The following is a 14,943-nucleotide window of genomic DNA, read 5'->3' as shown; positions in this document are numbered from 1 at the left end:
GAATGGCGCGTAAACTCGTATCTATGCACACGATTTATTCACGTTCCTTTCGCGTACGAGAGACAAGCTGGAGTTCTGACTGGTTCCCAAGTTTCTTTAACTATCGTACGCATTATGATTCCGATTCAACAAACGCAGATTATATAATATTTGAAACAGAATATACTTTGAACTATAATTTGATGATAACTTATCTATATTTTATATCTAACATGGTGTTGAAACAGCGAATAGCTAAAGTTGATTTAAGTAGCTTTTAAAAAATCGTAAGACAGGATTATATCAATGTATATTATACCGACCATTTTTTTTTAAATTGGTGACAATATTCCCACAAAATACCAAATTCTTTTTCCTTTCTTTTTTTTTTTAATACGTAAATAGATAAATTTTGATTATATTTAGCAAGATTTCTTCAAGTACAGCTTCGTATAAACATTCGTAAATACTTTTTATACACGAAGATGGTATTATCATTAAAACCGCAATTAATAGAATTAAAGGAGGATATAATACACTGGAACAAGTAAGAACTCTCGCTAGTTTATCTATGCAGTAGCGGCTGACTTCGATGTCCATCCCAATTCTTCGACCACGTGCACTCTGAATCGTTTCCAATTTCAAACAGAAAAGACTAAAGGACTCGCGAGGCTTCACGAAACTGTCAACATGGGAAGGAAGGAGCGAGGAAACGCGTTAGAGGATCAGCCGGCAAACGAAATCTAACATGCACGCGGACACACTGTACATTCGTGTAAAGCATAGCGGAGCCTTATTGAGAAAGCAATATGCATCCTTTAAAAAAAAACTGCTTAAAGTATTTTCAAGCTGCTAATTCTACTTGAATAATTAATTCCTATGCTAAGTAATATCGAGGCAATCTGGATTCTCGAAAAATGGAGATCGTCTTCTGCGGCTTCGTCATCGCGAAACTCACTGAAGAAGATCACTTTTTTGGAGGACCACTGATGTAACCCACGGATAGCACTTCAAACTTTATACGTACATTCTCTTCTTCACAGCCAACTGGTCGCTTCGATCGTTCACACTGCCATCTAATTTGTTCACTATTTATGTATTTACCTTTACAAAAAATTACCAAATTTAATATTTCTTTTCCAACGTACCAAACGAAAATTATATCATATCGCGTAATATAATATTTGCATACATATACATATTCGCTACCGTGGGCGGCAGTCAGAGCCCTCTCCACCCCGTATGTAAATACACTACCGAAAATAGTACGTATAAAAATTATTCATCGCCTATACGATACAATTTTCTCCTACTTATTGAATCTTTATTAAAGTATATAATAAAAACGTGAGTGCAGTCCCGGTTCCACCGGCTTCCTCTTCACCGCTTTTGCCGCGGCTCAACACCGTCGAACATGTAAATATGTGTCGTGAAAAGACAAAATAAAGAGGAGGCCGAGGGAAACACGACGGTGCTCGAGAAAAATAGTAGCGGCGCTCCGTATTTTGGCGTAAAAATTAAGCGAACGTGTAAACTCGTAAAACCAAACGGGGAGAAAGTGGTTTTAGCGAGTCCCTGGGCCATAACATAGGTCACTAAATATAATAATATTATAGGAATATCTCAGCGTTATTTTGTACATAAACAACTTTATCAACGGATATTAAGAAGTCATCAATAAATCTACATATAAAAAGACAAACCGTATAATTTTCTTTTCGATACCTATTCCCCTATTTTATGTATTTTCTCAAATATACTCGCTCCATACATCGGATTAATAAAATGAGACCGTTAAAGTGTTAGATTGATCCGTTTTAAACCTATTAAATTCATTAACAAACATACATTGTAGAAAAATTGGTATACAGTTTGTAATGTGTCTCATGTGTGAAAACATGTTAATCGTATTACACAAATAATACAATATTTATTTAAATATTTAAGGCGTAACGTAGGCATTGGGCATAGTTATGGGATATATATCAGTAAACATAAGATGTAATACAGACGTAATATATTTATTTCATCAAAGATTTAAGTAACAATACACATAAATAAGACAATACAATATTTTTATTTTTATATACAAAAGCTATGTTTATCTGCACTGCGGTTTTGGCATAAATATATTTTTTTGACGTACGTGGATTTAAATTAAATAAAACTTTAAATCATTGATATATGTATATATATCTTATTTATAAACAACTAAACACAGAGCAAAATACGAAACATTCGGAATGTCTTTCTTTTATAAATTAACGTATATATTATTAAAAAATTATTTTTGACAATCCAAAAAGAGGATACATATGATTTTATGATACATGAGAGAGTGTAATTGAGTTTACGAAAATCTAAAAAATAATACACATATATATTACTATATATTGCTTATATGACATATTGTTCTTTTGTAAAAATAAATTTGACATTCTACATTACGAATCGCATTGCAGTTTACTTAATTTGAACACAAGACCATTTCTTTCGTCCTGTCTCTTTTTTTAAAATGAAATCTTTGGTGATATTAATTAACAAATTGTATATAACACATTGTACAAAGTAACTATTTTATATCACACAATAGTCATAAGCTTTTTCACGTGAATAAATTAGTTTCTTTTGACCATAGCAAAGCTGAGGCCGAGAATACTTGCAATACCGATAATAACCCCTCCTGCAATGGCCATACCGTACAGACCTTCTGTAAAAAAAAAAATCCTCGTGATAATTAAAAAATTAACATTTTTGTCTTTTTTGCCTCATTCATATTACAAAATGCCATAAAGAAAAAGATATGCTTGTGACTAGAATTAAAGTATATGAAACAAACACAAGTTGAGTACTGTAAAGGTATTGAAAAAATTTCATATATAATACTACTTTTATTAAACATGTAAAATATACACACGGAAAGAGTAGAAAACACAGTTTTATAGTATTAACACGAAGAGCTAATATAATTATATTAATAACGAAAGGTCAACAGTGTGAAATGAATACTCCCAATAAAATTGTATTAAGACCTATGTGATAAATGCTGCTATCATTTTAGAAGTATACAAGTCCATTCTTTATTCATTTCATTAAAATAATTCAGATCAAAGATATGCAAAATGCAATTTCTATATCATTTTATACATACATGTATACATGTATACACAGGTACAGAGCATTTGTACTTTTCTAGTATAGAGAACATAATGAAACTATCATGTTCGTAATGTGCAGACTTCTTGATTCGTTCATGGTATAACATTTAAGTTATTTAGAGGTATAAGATATTAAATGAAATTAATATCAGTTAACTTTGACTAAAGGGAATGTAATAACTACTAACCCATGAAAGTATTACTATTGTAAAAAATAAAAATAAAATGATTGATCTATACTACATGCTGACTGTAAAAGCATCAAACTGGAACGAATAACAAACTTTATCTGTCTAAAGCAACAATAATTTATAAAAAGGAAACCTTTTTCCATCTTTTTCTTGATCAACGTTTCCAGGTGTTGTACTTGTTGATTTCCAGGTTCAACCTGAAGAAACGATCTGACATATGCTAAAGCTTTTGTATATTCCTATAAAGAAAATAAATAAATACTAATTAAACAGTGCTATTTATTTTGAAAAATTTCAGCAGGCTCATAAAAGTACATACCTTTATTCTAGCATTTCCAATGGCTAAATAATAGAGACAATCTCGTTTCTCGCTATCATTATGATTGCAATATAAATCTTCCAATAACATTATTCCCTTTCTGATGTCTGCAGGATATTTGCTTCTAACAAGACACCAAGCATATTCAAATTGTGCTTTTTGTGTTATAACAGATGAACGTAATTGTTCGTTATATATACGTTCAAATTTCTGAAACAAACAAATCATTTTTTAATTTCTTGGTTTATGATGCAATACTTTTGTGTATCTGTGAAGTATGAGTAATCAATGAATAATGTTGTCATTTTATTTTGATTAGAGTTTCATATATAGACTTATTACAAGCTTCGTACAAAAACATTATGTATTAAATATAATTACAAAATTCCTTAGAAAGCCTACCATAATTTTATATCAAAAGAAAAATGAATAAAAATCACATAACCTTTATTACTATATAGACACATTCGGTGTTATTTTACAATATAAGCAAATGAAAACTTCATTTCCAAATTTAATAATCAAATATTTAAAAATATTTCATACTACATATATTAATTATATATTATCATATTACTTATTATATATTTAAAATATGTGATTGAAACATTAAGGAGTCGACAAGTAAGAATGGTTTTCGTGTATTCTTTATTAAAAGAATGTACCTTTAAATCATCGGAAGAAACAACCTCTTCAAGAACGTCCTCCATCTTCTAATACAAATCCGCAAGAAAACTACGAAAAACAATTTATCCTGCTCTAAATTCTACCTTAAAAGCAAAGAACTCATTACAAAACTACCAACTTCGGTCCGGCAATCGAGCTGTCAAAGACAAAGAAACAAGCAAGTGCACATATGCGCTTCCACTTACAGTCGCTACTTATTGGTAAGAATAGCAAGGCGCCATTATATGTATGGTTTAAACGACCATAAAGATGTACATGTATATTGGACTTTGTTCTTTTAACAAAATCATTTTGATTTTAAAATGTTGGCAGTGCTAAACTAAACCAAACGTTTCTAGATTAAAAAATACAATTTTTCGCTTAATAAGTATATGTTTAATCTTAAAATAAAGGAAAGAAAAAGTTCGTTTAATCATGCGCTGTGGTGGTAACTCAAAAATATTAACAATTGATTTAAAAATAAATAAATTAATCTATTTTTCATAAGTTGTATGTAAAAAATGTTTCATATAAAAAATAAAAAATATATAATATAAAGAGATATAAAAAGAAATATACGCTGCTGCTGCAAATAAAATCCTAATGTACATTTTGTGTTAAAATTAATATAAATAAGAAAATGGAAGACTGAGCGAAAGAAGATACAAATAACACAAGCTATCCTGTTTTTTATACATTTATTATGAAATCAATTATTCATTAACAATATGTATTTTTTCATGTTAGTTATTACCAAACATTTCATTTAATTGTTTTGTCAATGAATACAATGGCAAGCCCATTACTGTATAAAAATCACCATCTATTTTTTCAATTAAACAACCGCCAAGACCTTGTATGCCGTAACCTCCAGCTTTATCTCTGCAAAAAAAGAAACAATTAGCAATATTTTCACATTATTAGGATTATAACATTTACAAAAAGATGAAATATTTTACTCACAATGGTTCCCCCGATTTTATATATGCCCATATCTGTTTTTCTGATATGTCACCAAATTTTACTTTTGTAGATTCATAAAAATTTACTTCTTTCTTTGGCGTTTTTAAACATACTCCAGTGTAAACTATGTGTTCCCTATTTGCTAAACTAAAATCACATTTTTACTTAAATTAAGTTGACTTTAATATAACTTATGTGTAATATAACTTATGTGTAAAGTAATATATAGTTATATTTTACCTTGATAACATTTCAAATGCATGTAAGTTATTCTTTGGTTTACCATAAATGACATCACCCATTGTAACCAAAGTATCTGCACCAATTATTAAGGAAGGTGGCGTAACATCTGTGTTTAATCTGTCATATACTTCTTGCACTTTATATTTTGCCAAGTCTTGTACATAGTCACCAAAATTTTTATATCCAAGTGTATCTAAATTTTCATCATACATAGATAATACTACTTCTACATTTATACCCTACATACAAAATAGATATATCCATGTACTACAATACTAGTATAGTTATATTAGTATAGTTATAGTACTGTCGCAAACTAGTAATATTACTTTAATTACATATATATTAAGGCTTATGACAAATTAAACTTATGTAAAGATTGACTTTTCTAAATAGGTTATTATGTTATTTATTAAGGTTACAATAATACATAAATATTTCCTGATATCATAGTAACTGTGTTTATGAATGTTATAAAAAAGTTACCAATTGCTTCATTATTTCATATCGTCTAGGAGATCCACTGGCTAATACAACTCTACCTGCTGCCAAGGCTTGCACTACTTGTTCAAACATTATTTTTTCTTTTCAGATTAATGATTAATTCAGATTAATGAAATAGCTTTAAGAATAAAGCCTTGCAAAAGTTCAATATTAAAGTCTCCTATGTAATCTTTCTATCTATATCTTTTTATCATTTATAGGAATACAAATTAATTTATTATTCAATCAACATGGTTATATAATCACTCATGAGGTACAGAATACAGAATACATAAACCTATTATTGCATGGGTCAACCGACGAGGTACTGACTCACAGATTACAGACGTACAGAACTGTCCTTACAATTAGTCAATGCTATTACGTTATTGTTACACGGTAAGACAAATACAAGATTACCAGATGTCGTAGATTCCAGATGAATACATTTCCAGATGTCGCTAGTTACGAAGTTTTCTGCTAACGAGTTTAATACTCCATAGAAAACTATTTGGCATTTTGAGTTGAAAGGAACATTTTATTTTTCACTGTAACGAATCAGATTTAATTTTCGATTTTAAGATCTTTATTTCTTTATCTATTTTAATATGATTATAGAGATTACGTCTTTCACTTATCTAAGTTTGGTTTAGTAATATTTATATATATATTCATATATAGCATTCATAGAAAAATAAAAATATTTTGTTTGTTACTAAGTAGACTATGTTTATAAAAAATTATATTTCAATTGGAAACTTGAAATTTAATCAGTAATAATTGAAGGGACATATGTTTAATTAAACATATATCTACATAAATAAATAAAAGTACACAAAATGTTGAACTTCTAGGAGATATCGCCGGTTGCATTAAAACAATTTCAGAAATACAAACGAGGTGGCATATAACAAGATATCGTGTAACCGTTTTGTCAGGTCGATCAAATTAAAATCGACTGAAAGTGCGTAAAAACGACGGGCATGGCAACACGCACTCGTGATATTCATTAACGGCTGTTACGAGAAAGCAAAGTGGAGGATAAGCGGACGGTTCATATCGTTCGAACTTAGTCTTACACCATACTATACCTTTTTATTACTTGCTATCATAAAACGTATTTTCAGTGTTACATATTTAATTTGCAAATCAAATATACTGTCATAAAAAATGGATGGAATTTTTTAAAACTAACATCGAGAACGTAGTGTTAAGCCTACGCGTTTTAATGGAATCATCTAGAAGTTGGGATGGTAATTGAACGTGGATGACAAAAGAGAAGATGATTAAAGGCGTAAAGGGTAAGTAAAAGGGGAATAGGGTGAATATATAACGCAGCTTAAAAATATTAGAGCGGGAAGGAGAACTATTTTCTAGACACAGAAGATTCTAATACATCGTAATCGGTAAATTACGTAAATGCCGCATGCCATGAACGAACCTAAAGGTCAGTCAGTCCGAGGTCTTACATAATCGCAAGGCGAAAGGTTGACCCATCTTTACGCCGTAGCCTTCCAACTGAACAAAGATTTCGTGGCATTTTTTCGCCATACCTCGCATTGTTTTGACGGTGCAACGATCTTAACAGTTACATTAATTAATTCAAAACGATTTCTTGAGTGGCGGGATGGGGGGGGGGGGGTTATCACGATTTTTATAATTAGCCTTACTTCTAACAGCATCTGTGATGCTTATCTGTTGTGTTATTTTATTTCATCGTGATTTTTATTGTACAACAGACATTTCATGGTGATATTTGATTGACCGTACTTGAGATAATATCATAAAATTGAGTTCATTGTGAATAAATTACTTGCGTACTTAATTCTGTCTAGAATCATATTGCTGTTGAATTTGAAGTCATTAAGAAACTTTCAGTTATATAGTTGTATTTAATTTACGGAAAAGATTCGAACCGATTAAAATATGTACTTTCTTTGCATAAGGACTATTATAATTCCAAAGAAATTGAAATCTGCGGAAACGTATTGATTGCAGCTGAAGATGCAAATTACCCGGAATTCTCGAAGATGATTTCATGAAAACAACATTGGTTATCTGAAGATCTACATAATCAAAGACTATGACGAGCAGGATATTAAAAACCAGTTATTAAAGAGTATTCATAGACAGAATGCCAAGATAAACGTAGATGATGTACGCTATTGTTACTTCATACGTTTGCCTCTTTACGGAATTGTAAATGGAAACAAAGATCTTAGGAGAGCGGGATACGTTCTTCAATAAGAGGAAATTTGTTGCAATTTTTGTAAAAACAGTGAAACTTAGTATAAATTCTGCTAAAGTAGCTCCTAATAATCAAATCTGAGGTGTATCTTTGAAAAAAAGCAATAAAACGAAGAAGCTCTAGAATTCTTTTGTTCTTTATTACTTCTAGTTAAGGAAACGCGTAACACTAAGATATAGGATCTCGTCTTCTGTAAACTAAATATTATACTAATATATATCATATGATACTAATATACTACAATGCAACCAAATATATGTATATTAAAAGAGAAGGAGAAAGGAACAAGAAAATATGATAGGTACATGACGCTTTCTTTTTTTTCGTTTTTCATATATTTATTTTCTGAACATTGGAACCTCCAATGAATGACCAATGATCGTAAGATATTATGAAAATTAAAAATTATGAAAGTATTCTCGGTCCCACGGAGAAATAAATTACGTTAATAAGCACGAGGCGTCTTCTCGTACTTTCACTAACTTTACATATCCTTCTTATCTCTGCCGAGTCTGAATTTGCCTCATCCGTATCCTGAAGTTGTTCCTTACCATATAATCAAGGTTAATAAGAAAATTAAGTTAAATAAGACAATTTTGGTTAAAAACTATGAAACGATGACAAGAATTGCATCATAAGTATGTGGTATGGAATCCTTGAGCCGACAATTGGAAAAGAAAGTGAGATGTTCTGGCTCGTCCAGTTTGGCGGATTTACGAAGTCGTGTACTAAAAGTGGTGAAATTAGTGAATTAGCTAATAAGTGAAATTACTGGTATAGGTCAACCTCTATTTCCACGCGTATGATGAAACATTGCGTGGATATCGTAAAAATCGTTTGAGTAATTAATTATCACCATGCTGCATCGCATTTCTGCGTTGGACATTACATAACAGTATTATATATCGATTTTTTAACGTTATCGAATAAAAATAACGAATTCTGTTGATACAAATTTGCAACAATTTGTGTTGGTTTTATTGATGTTCTTCTCCTCTCGTTTTATCTCTTCACATTTACACACCGTCCTACGCTTAGACTAAAGTTATTGAAAGTTTTATCTCTAAAATTGTTAATTTTTTCTTCTATCGCCATTCTATCGTCGATTGTACGGCAATTTTACGTCGGCAATCAACTTGCAATTCGTAAAATTCATTCGTAGAATTTTACATATTTTATTACGAAAGTTACTATTACATAAGCAAATTTATCAGCATTGCTAATTTATACCTTGTCACTTGTAAAACTTCGCTGATGATACTAGTTCAATCGCGGTTAAAAGTGCAGATAATTTTATTGAAGCAAAATTATCTTTTTCCAAAATAATTGTGATTCTCAAAAATTTCATTGCTCGTTTCATTAATTGCTCGTTTGTTTAATCGTTACTACGAATTCGCTTACTGCTCATCCCGTCAGTGAGTTACTGTCATCGGTCAGCATATTTAAAAACGTGCTTTTTCATAGCAATTTATGATTATTTAATTCGACGTTGAAGCAGTAAAGATTTACCTTCCCGACATCCCTTAAGCCTTAAGGCGTCGTATGGTAAAATCAGGTAAAATCGTGGCTGGTGAGTCGAGATGCAGCGGTAATCGCCAGGCTGTCGTTATTAAATGTGATTACGCAACTCGAAAAGTGGCTTCAAAGGACGCGCATTATGACACTATGGCACGTAGCCGTTTCTATGGGGCGCTACGTCATGCCTCGAGGTGTCTGCGTTTAGCATTACAGCTAATACGCCTGCGAACAGGGGCGTATTCAGACGGAATTCGATCCCGGAACACAGAGATCCTTTTTTTCTGTACCGTGATTATACCTCGCGGATAATAAAATCACTTTGTTAGGCTGGATACTATTGCGTCGTTTTTCATTTTCATATAAGTTTTCCGGTGGAATTTGATACCGTAAGTAGTTCAAGAGAGTTATCGTTTACACATATATAGTAGTTTACTTTCATCAGAATCATAATTTTTAAGTTACAGTTTTCATATTGAAAACTGTGTATTAATAACTTCTTTCTTCCAAATGATGGATTACGCAGCGTAGGTATGCGTTTGCTCCGGAAGTGGAGGCGTTTCAAATATTTGAAGAACGTCAGATTTTTTTAACGGAGCTGTGGAATGGAATTTTTTCATACATCAATTAAAATATCCCCTAATTTTGTATGAAAAACGTATATATAAAATACTTGTGTCCGAAAACCATTAGTTTAAAGGGTGTTTTAACTTTAACGATGTAAGAACTTTAACGTAGGTCCTAATTAACGTATATACATACAACGTATCCGTAACGTTACGAACGAAGAAGAACAAATAAACGATCCGTTATATCTATTTTACGAATAATTTTTAGATATACTTTACAAAGTGTAACGAGATAATCTTTCGAAATACATCGCACAGAATGAATTTAAATAAACGAAACGAAATAAAAATAATTAAATCTACCATACGCCAAGAATTATTTGCGGATTTATAGTTATTAGTTAATGGCATTTTGCTCAAACAGAGATTATCGAAAGTATTATAAGAAATAATAATTATTAATCCGCTCCTATCCGTCGATACTAGTATTTGCATGATGTACACGAAAGATCTATTCGTATATAACTTACCTGATCGTCTCATCTTCTCTCAGCTGACTCTACAGGCTATAGACAGCTGCATGATTCGTCCATACTTGCGTGTACAGTCTCGTTAGGCAGTTGCGCTTGATCGATACCTACTTTGAAATAGAAATGGAATGTAAATTGCACTTTTCGAATACGGGAAGATGGATTAAAATATCTGCAAGCGAAGAATGCAATATAATCATTAAAGAAATCCTGCAGTCATATGATTAGGTAATATTACAAAATAATTACGAAGTGATGTAAAATGGATTTGGAAAATAAATAACCGAATTGTTTGTTTAAAAATATTCGTTTACAGAGATGTTACATATCTACATACACTTGTTATATCTGTTATAATTTTGTTATATGAAACGAATTGAAAGAATTTACCACTTCCCTTTCTACGTAACTTAACATTTCAAAGCACATTATGACTTTTAATTAGTCTAACTCTGATTGTTAAAAGCTACTATGACCGAAGAGATTAAGTAGCCTTTGACCGGATAATCCAATCGATGGATGTTGTTTCTTTTGACTGTCATCAGCAGCAGACCCTTTGGCAATTAATGAAAAAAAGAGCGCAAAAATTGAAATCACATACGATACATTGATACAAATTACCTATTGTCGAAAACATTCAGAATCACGAGATATTAAACGTCACATATAAATTTATTACTGCCTCTTCCTCTATAACATGTAACTTAAGCAGCATCAGCCTTCTTTTCGTCATAGTTGGTAACCTAATCTTTCTAGGGTTGTTAGATAGAAGAATTTTCCCTGGCTTATGCGTTAACGGCCCGCGCCTCCTCTTTGTAACTGAGTTTCATCATCAATGATATCACGTATATTTTCTCTCTTTCTTTCTTAATATTCATTAACTTCTTTGCATTCGCAACTAAGATAACTGCCAACTATTTATCGACTAATTTCTTTACTTTTACGATCCCAATAATTGTGATATTGAATGTACGTGTACACGTATTCCAATATACTATGATTCCTCCGAAAATTTCAAGACTAAAGGAATAAATAAATACGTTTCACATTATCACCATTGTTTCTGATAGATAGGTAGATAGGTCAAACATCAAAGGCGCATTCGCAGACTTCCCGAGCATCTACATGACACACCTTCTGTCACAATAGCGAGTATTTTTCTGACCTTTCAGTTGTCATTAAAAAGAAAGAAGAAGCTCGGCTGACGTGAAACGGAATTGCGGTTCGACTAGTTTCAAAGCAGCGGTCGACCGCCGCGAAGGACTGAAAACACTGGCATTTCAATCTTCAAACAGATATACTCTGTCTACCCTTCGTTCCCATTTGTTTCTCCAATGATTCAAGGAAAAGGTCCTACCATTCTATTAAGTCATCCCATAAGTAACGCTCTTTTTTTTGGAACTGAACTTTTTTAGAACTTTTTTAGAACTTTTGCTGAACTGGATGGTGATTACTATTATCTTACTAGTGACTGGCATTATAATAATGTAATATAATATAATGCAAAATATTATTCCAAGTTATAGTCATGATAAATAAAATATACCGAAATATAAGAAATTCTTCATGGGTTTCCGTTTCTTTTGTTTTCTATAATATAACGCAAGTGAGATGTATTAACAGCGGAGCTTCTCGATTTTTAAGGATCAATTGTTTATTTGCACTTAATATATGTACATACCGTAAAAATCGTATTGCTTATGAGGCGAGATAATTTTGCTTTTCATCCCGAACAGTAGCGCGCGATAATGCACGTCCTCGTTTGTCGCCCTGATGATTTCCACTCAAAAGACGTATATATTCCAGGAGCCTAGTTGCGTCTAACAGCTGAATAGATGAACTTGTTACATTTATTAAGCGTACACGATTTCTCTAGTTCGTGGAAGCAGATTGTTTTCCAAAGGATCGTGCATACTGTATGACTATATTGTATAGTGTAGGACGTCGTGTCGCGCCACATGAATGACACGATGTAAATGTCGGTATATGGCCGTGGAATCCCACGAGAAAGGCTGGTACATTCGAGCCGAACATTAATAACAAATCAAGATCTCCGGTCAGCATTAACGTCACAAATGAATTTCACCGAAAATCTCCACGCGATGATTTCGTACCGTACATATTTCAGTGACAAATTATGTAACGAATGCTCCCGTTTTGATCTTATGCGATCAACGTCGATCGCGCGCTGAATTTTTAAAAGCATAAAGTTGTACGACGAAGACAAGTGTGTAAGATATCAGCGAAACATGTATCTAACGAGAAATGAAAGTGATTGATCGTTGACTCTATCGAACAATTTAACGAACAACTTTGGTAGCTGTGGTCGTTCTCGATTTAATTAAAAAGGCAAAGATACGACCAATAGAAATAGAAAATATAATTTGTTTTATTGTTTTCATTATTTAAAGTTTTGTATGATATTTTTAGCAACTTGTATTCAAAGATTTTTAAACAACAGCATAGCGGCGAAGTTTCACGTATACGCGGATTAAGAAAATCTCAATGTACTTACATAATAAACTATTACCATTTGAAAATATTAAACAAATTGTTTGTAGTTAAATAGCGCATGATAATTTCTCCTCTTTATTTTACAATTTATTTCGAGCTTGTTTTCTAAATCTTAAGTATGTTAGAGAAATCTCCATCGAATGATAATAAAATAAACACGATAATTGCTAAAATATATTTACCAATGATTTTGAAAATACATATTACCATATTTATATACACACGAAATTATCATTATCCGAGCATGTTAATTACCCATATAAAATGCCTGTACGAGGTAAGATAATTTTACATGTCGAGATAAGAGATACGAAAGCGGATACAAGTAAAATGCGCCTTTGTCGCCAGAGTACGATTCTCGAATCACTGAACGATATAACAGTGATTCATAATGCAAAGTCGTCGATGATTGCTAACGATATAAATAAAACAGTTAGTTAATCTCGTATTAGAATTTATCCTTTAAATTATGACGCAAAAGCTAATAAACTTTACATCGTTCAATTTAATTGCGTAATAATACAACATTGGACATAAAATCGGATTTTATATGTACATAAAAAATGTGGTATTACTACGACATCATCAAACACGTAATATTTTACATTGTTCTCAATGTTCCGTCCCACGTTTCATTTCTATGCAAATAATTAACAAAGTAAAAGATTACACGAATAAAAAATGTATCTAGAAAGTGAATTTCTTTTATTAAGAATTCGCCACAATTCCCAATCAAACAACAGATTCGTATGATCATACCATATTCACCACGTATACATATATCCATGGAACCGACAATTCGGTTCGTTATACTTTGATTCATGCGAATTCTAATAATTAAGTTACGAATCGATGGTCGAACCATTAATTTTCATATTCACAAAACAATATACCTAGTGTGTATGTACCTTTCTCTTGTTTCGTGGCATACTGCCATGTAGATATGTTCATGTCTGCCGCAGGAAACGAAGACTAATAAAAATCCATTGCACCTTTTTGCGTTATACTCGTCTTACAATGGTTCTGCAACGGTTAATCATTACGAGATCAAATCTATCACGTAACAAGAAATCGAAGAAGCATCATACAGATTACTCGTGCTATTCAAGGCGACGAAAAAAAAAGAAGAAAAAAAGATAAAAAGAATAAAACCGATGCACAGAATACGCGAAATTACATCTTAATAACATGCGGATGGGGACTTTGATCTAAGATAACATGCGGTTATTTTTAAGATAAGAGTAAACTTCTAATTTTTTAACTACGAACGTTGTTTACTTAAATTAATGCCGTTAATTACCACGATTCTTGAAAGGAAATCAATCCCTATTAAAAGCACAATTAAAAGCGATATTACAGTTTTTAACGATATTAGATAAATTTCTCATTATCCAAGCGTAATCGATCTTCTATCGGTTAGTATATTTTCAATTAACAAATAAATAAATAATTCGGCTACGTTTATCCAAATTTGCTTGATATTATTTAGAAAATATCGTTGTGTTAGATGTAATTTTCACTTTGCATATTTCATTCTGTAGTAAATGAGAGAAAGAAGGAAGATT

General features: G+C 31.6%; 2 protein-coding genes and 2 long non-coding RNA genes across 4 annotated transcripts; 1 reads left to right on the top strand and 3 right to left on the bottom strand.

The window, feature by feature from the left end:
• Positions 1 to 1,981: 1,981 nt before the first annotated feature.
• LOC100643843 (mitochondrial fission 1 protein) lies at positions 1,982 to 4,578 on the bottom strand. The gene is made up of 4 exons (XM_003393612.3): positions 4,313 to 4,578; positions 3,648 to 3,857; positions 3,462 to 3,567; positions 1,982 to 2,689 (listed from the first exon to the last, which is right to left on the bottom strand). The coding sequence occupies exons 1-4, from the start codon at positions 4,355 to 4,357 to the stop codon at positions 2,598 to 2,600; spliced, it is 453 nt and encodes a 150-aa protein (XP_003393660.1). The 5' UTR covers positions 4,358 to 4,578; the 3' UTR covers positions 1,982 to 2,597.
• A 416-nt stretch (positions 4,579 to 4,994) lies between these two features.
• Positions 4,995 to 6,416, bottom strand: LOC100643725 (dTTP/UTP pyrophosphatase). Its single transcript, XM_003393611.3, has 4 exons — positions 6,006 to 6,416; positions 5,517 to 5,758; positions 5,277 to 5,423; positions 4,995 to 5,195 (listed from the first exon to the last, which is right to left on the bottom strand). Exons 1-4 carry the CDS (start codon positions 6,093 to 6,095, stop codon positions 5,057 to 5,059), a joined length of 618 nt encoding a protein of 205 aa, XP_003393659.1. The 5' UTR covers positions 6,096 to 6,416; the 3' UTR covers positions 4,995 to 5,056.
• Positions 6,417 to 6,601: 185 nt separating this feature from the next.
• On the top strand, positions 6,602 to 8,375 carry LOC125387161. The gene is made up of 2 exons (XR_007227709.1): positions 6,602 to 7,303; positions 8,001 to 8,375. It is a non-coding gene; the product is annotated as an uncharacterized LOC125387161 (long non-coding RNA).
• On the bottom strand, positions 8,362 to 14,555 carry LOC125387163. The gene is made up of 3 exons (XR_007227711.1): positions 14,287 to 14,555; positions 10,865 to 10,971; positions 8,362 to 10,363 (listed from the first exon to the last, which is right to left on the bottom strand). It is a non-coding gene; the product is annotated as an uncharacterized LOC125387163 (long non-coding RNA).
• Between the last annotated feature and the right edge of the window lie 388 nt (positions 14,556 to 14,943).

Source organism: Bombus terrestris, chromosome 2 (genome assembly GCF_910591885.1).
Source record: "Bombus terrestris chromosome 2, iyBomTerr1.2, whole genome shotgun sequence".
NCBI classification, from domain to species: domain Eukaryota; kingdom Metazoa; phylum Arthropoda; class Insecta; order Hymenoptera; family Apidae; genus Bombus; species Bombus terrestris.
Note: the sequence above shows the minus strand (reverse complement) of the source record. Positions and strands in the feature narration are given on the sequence as shown.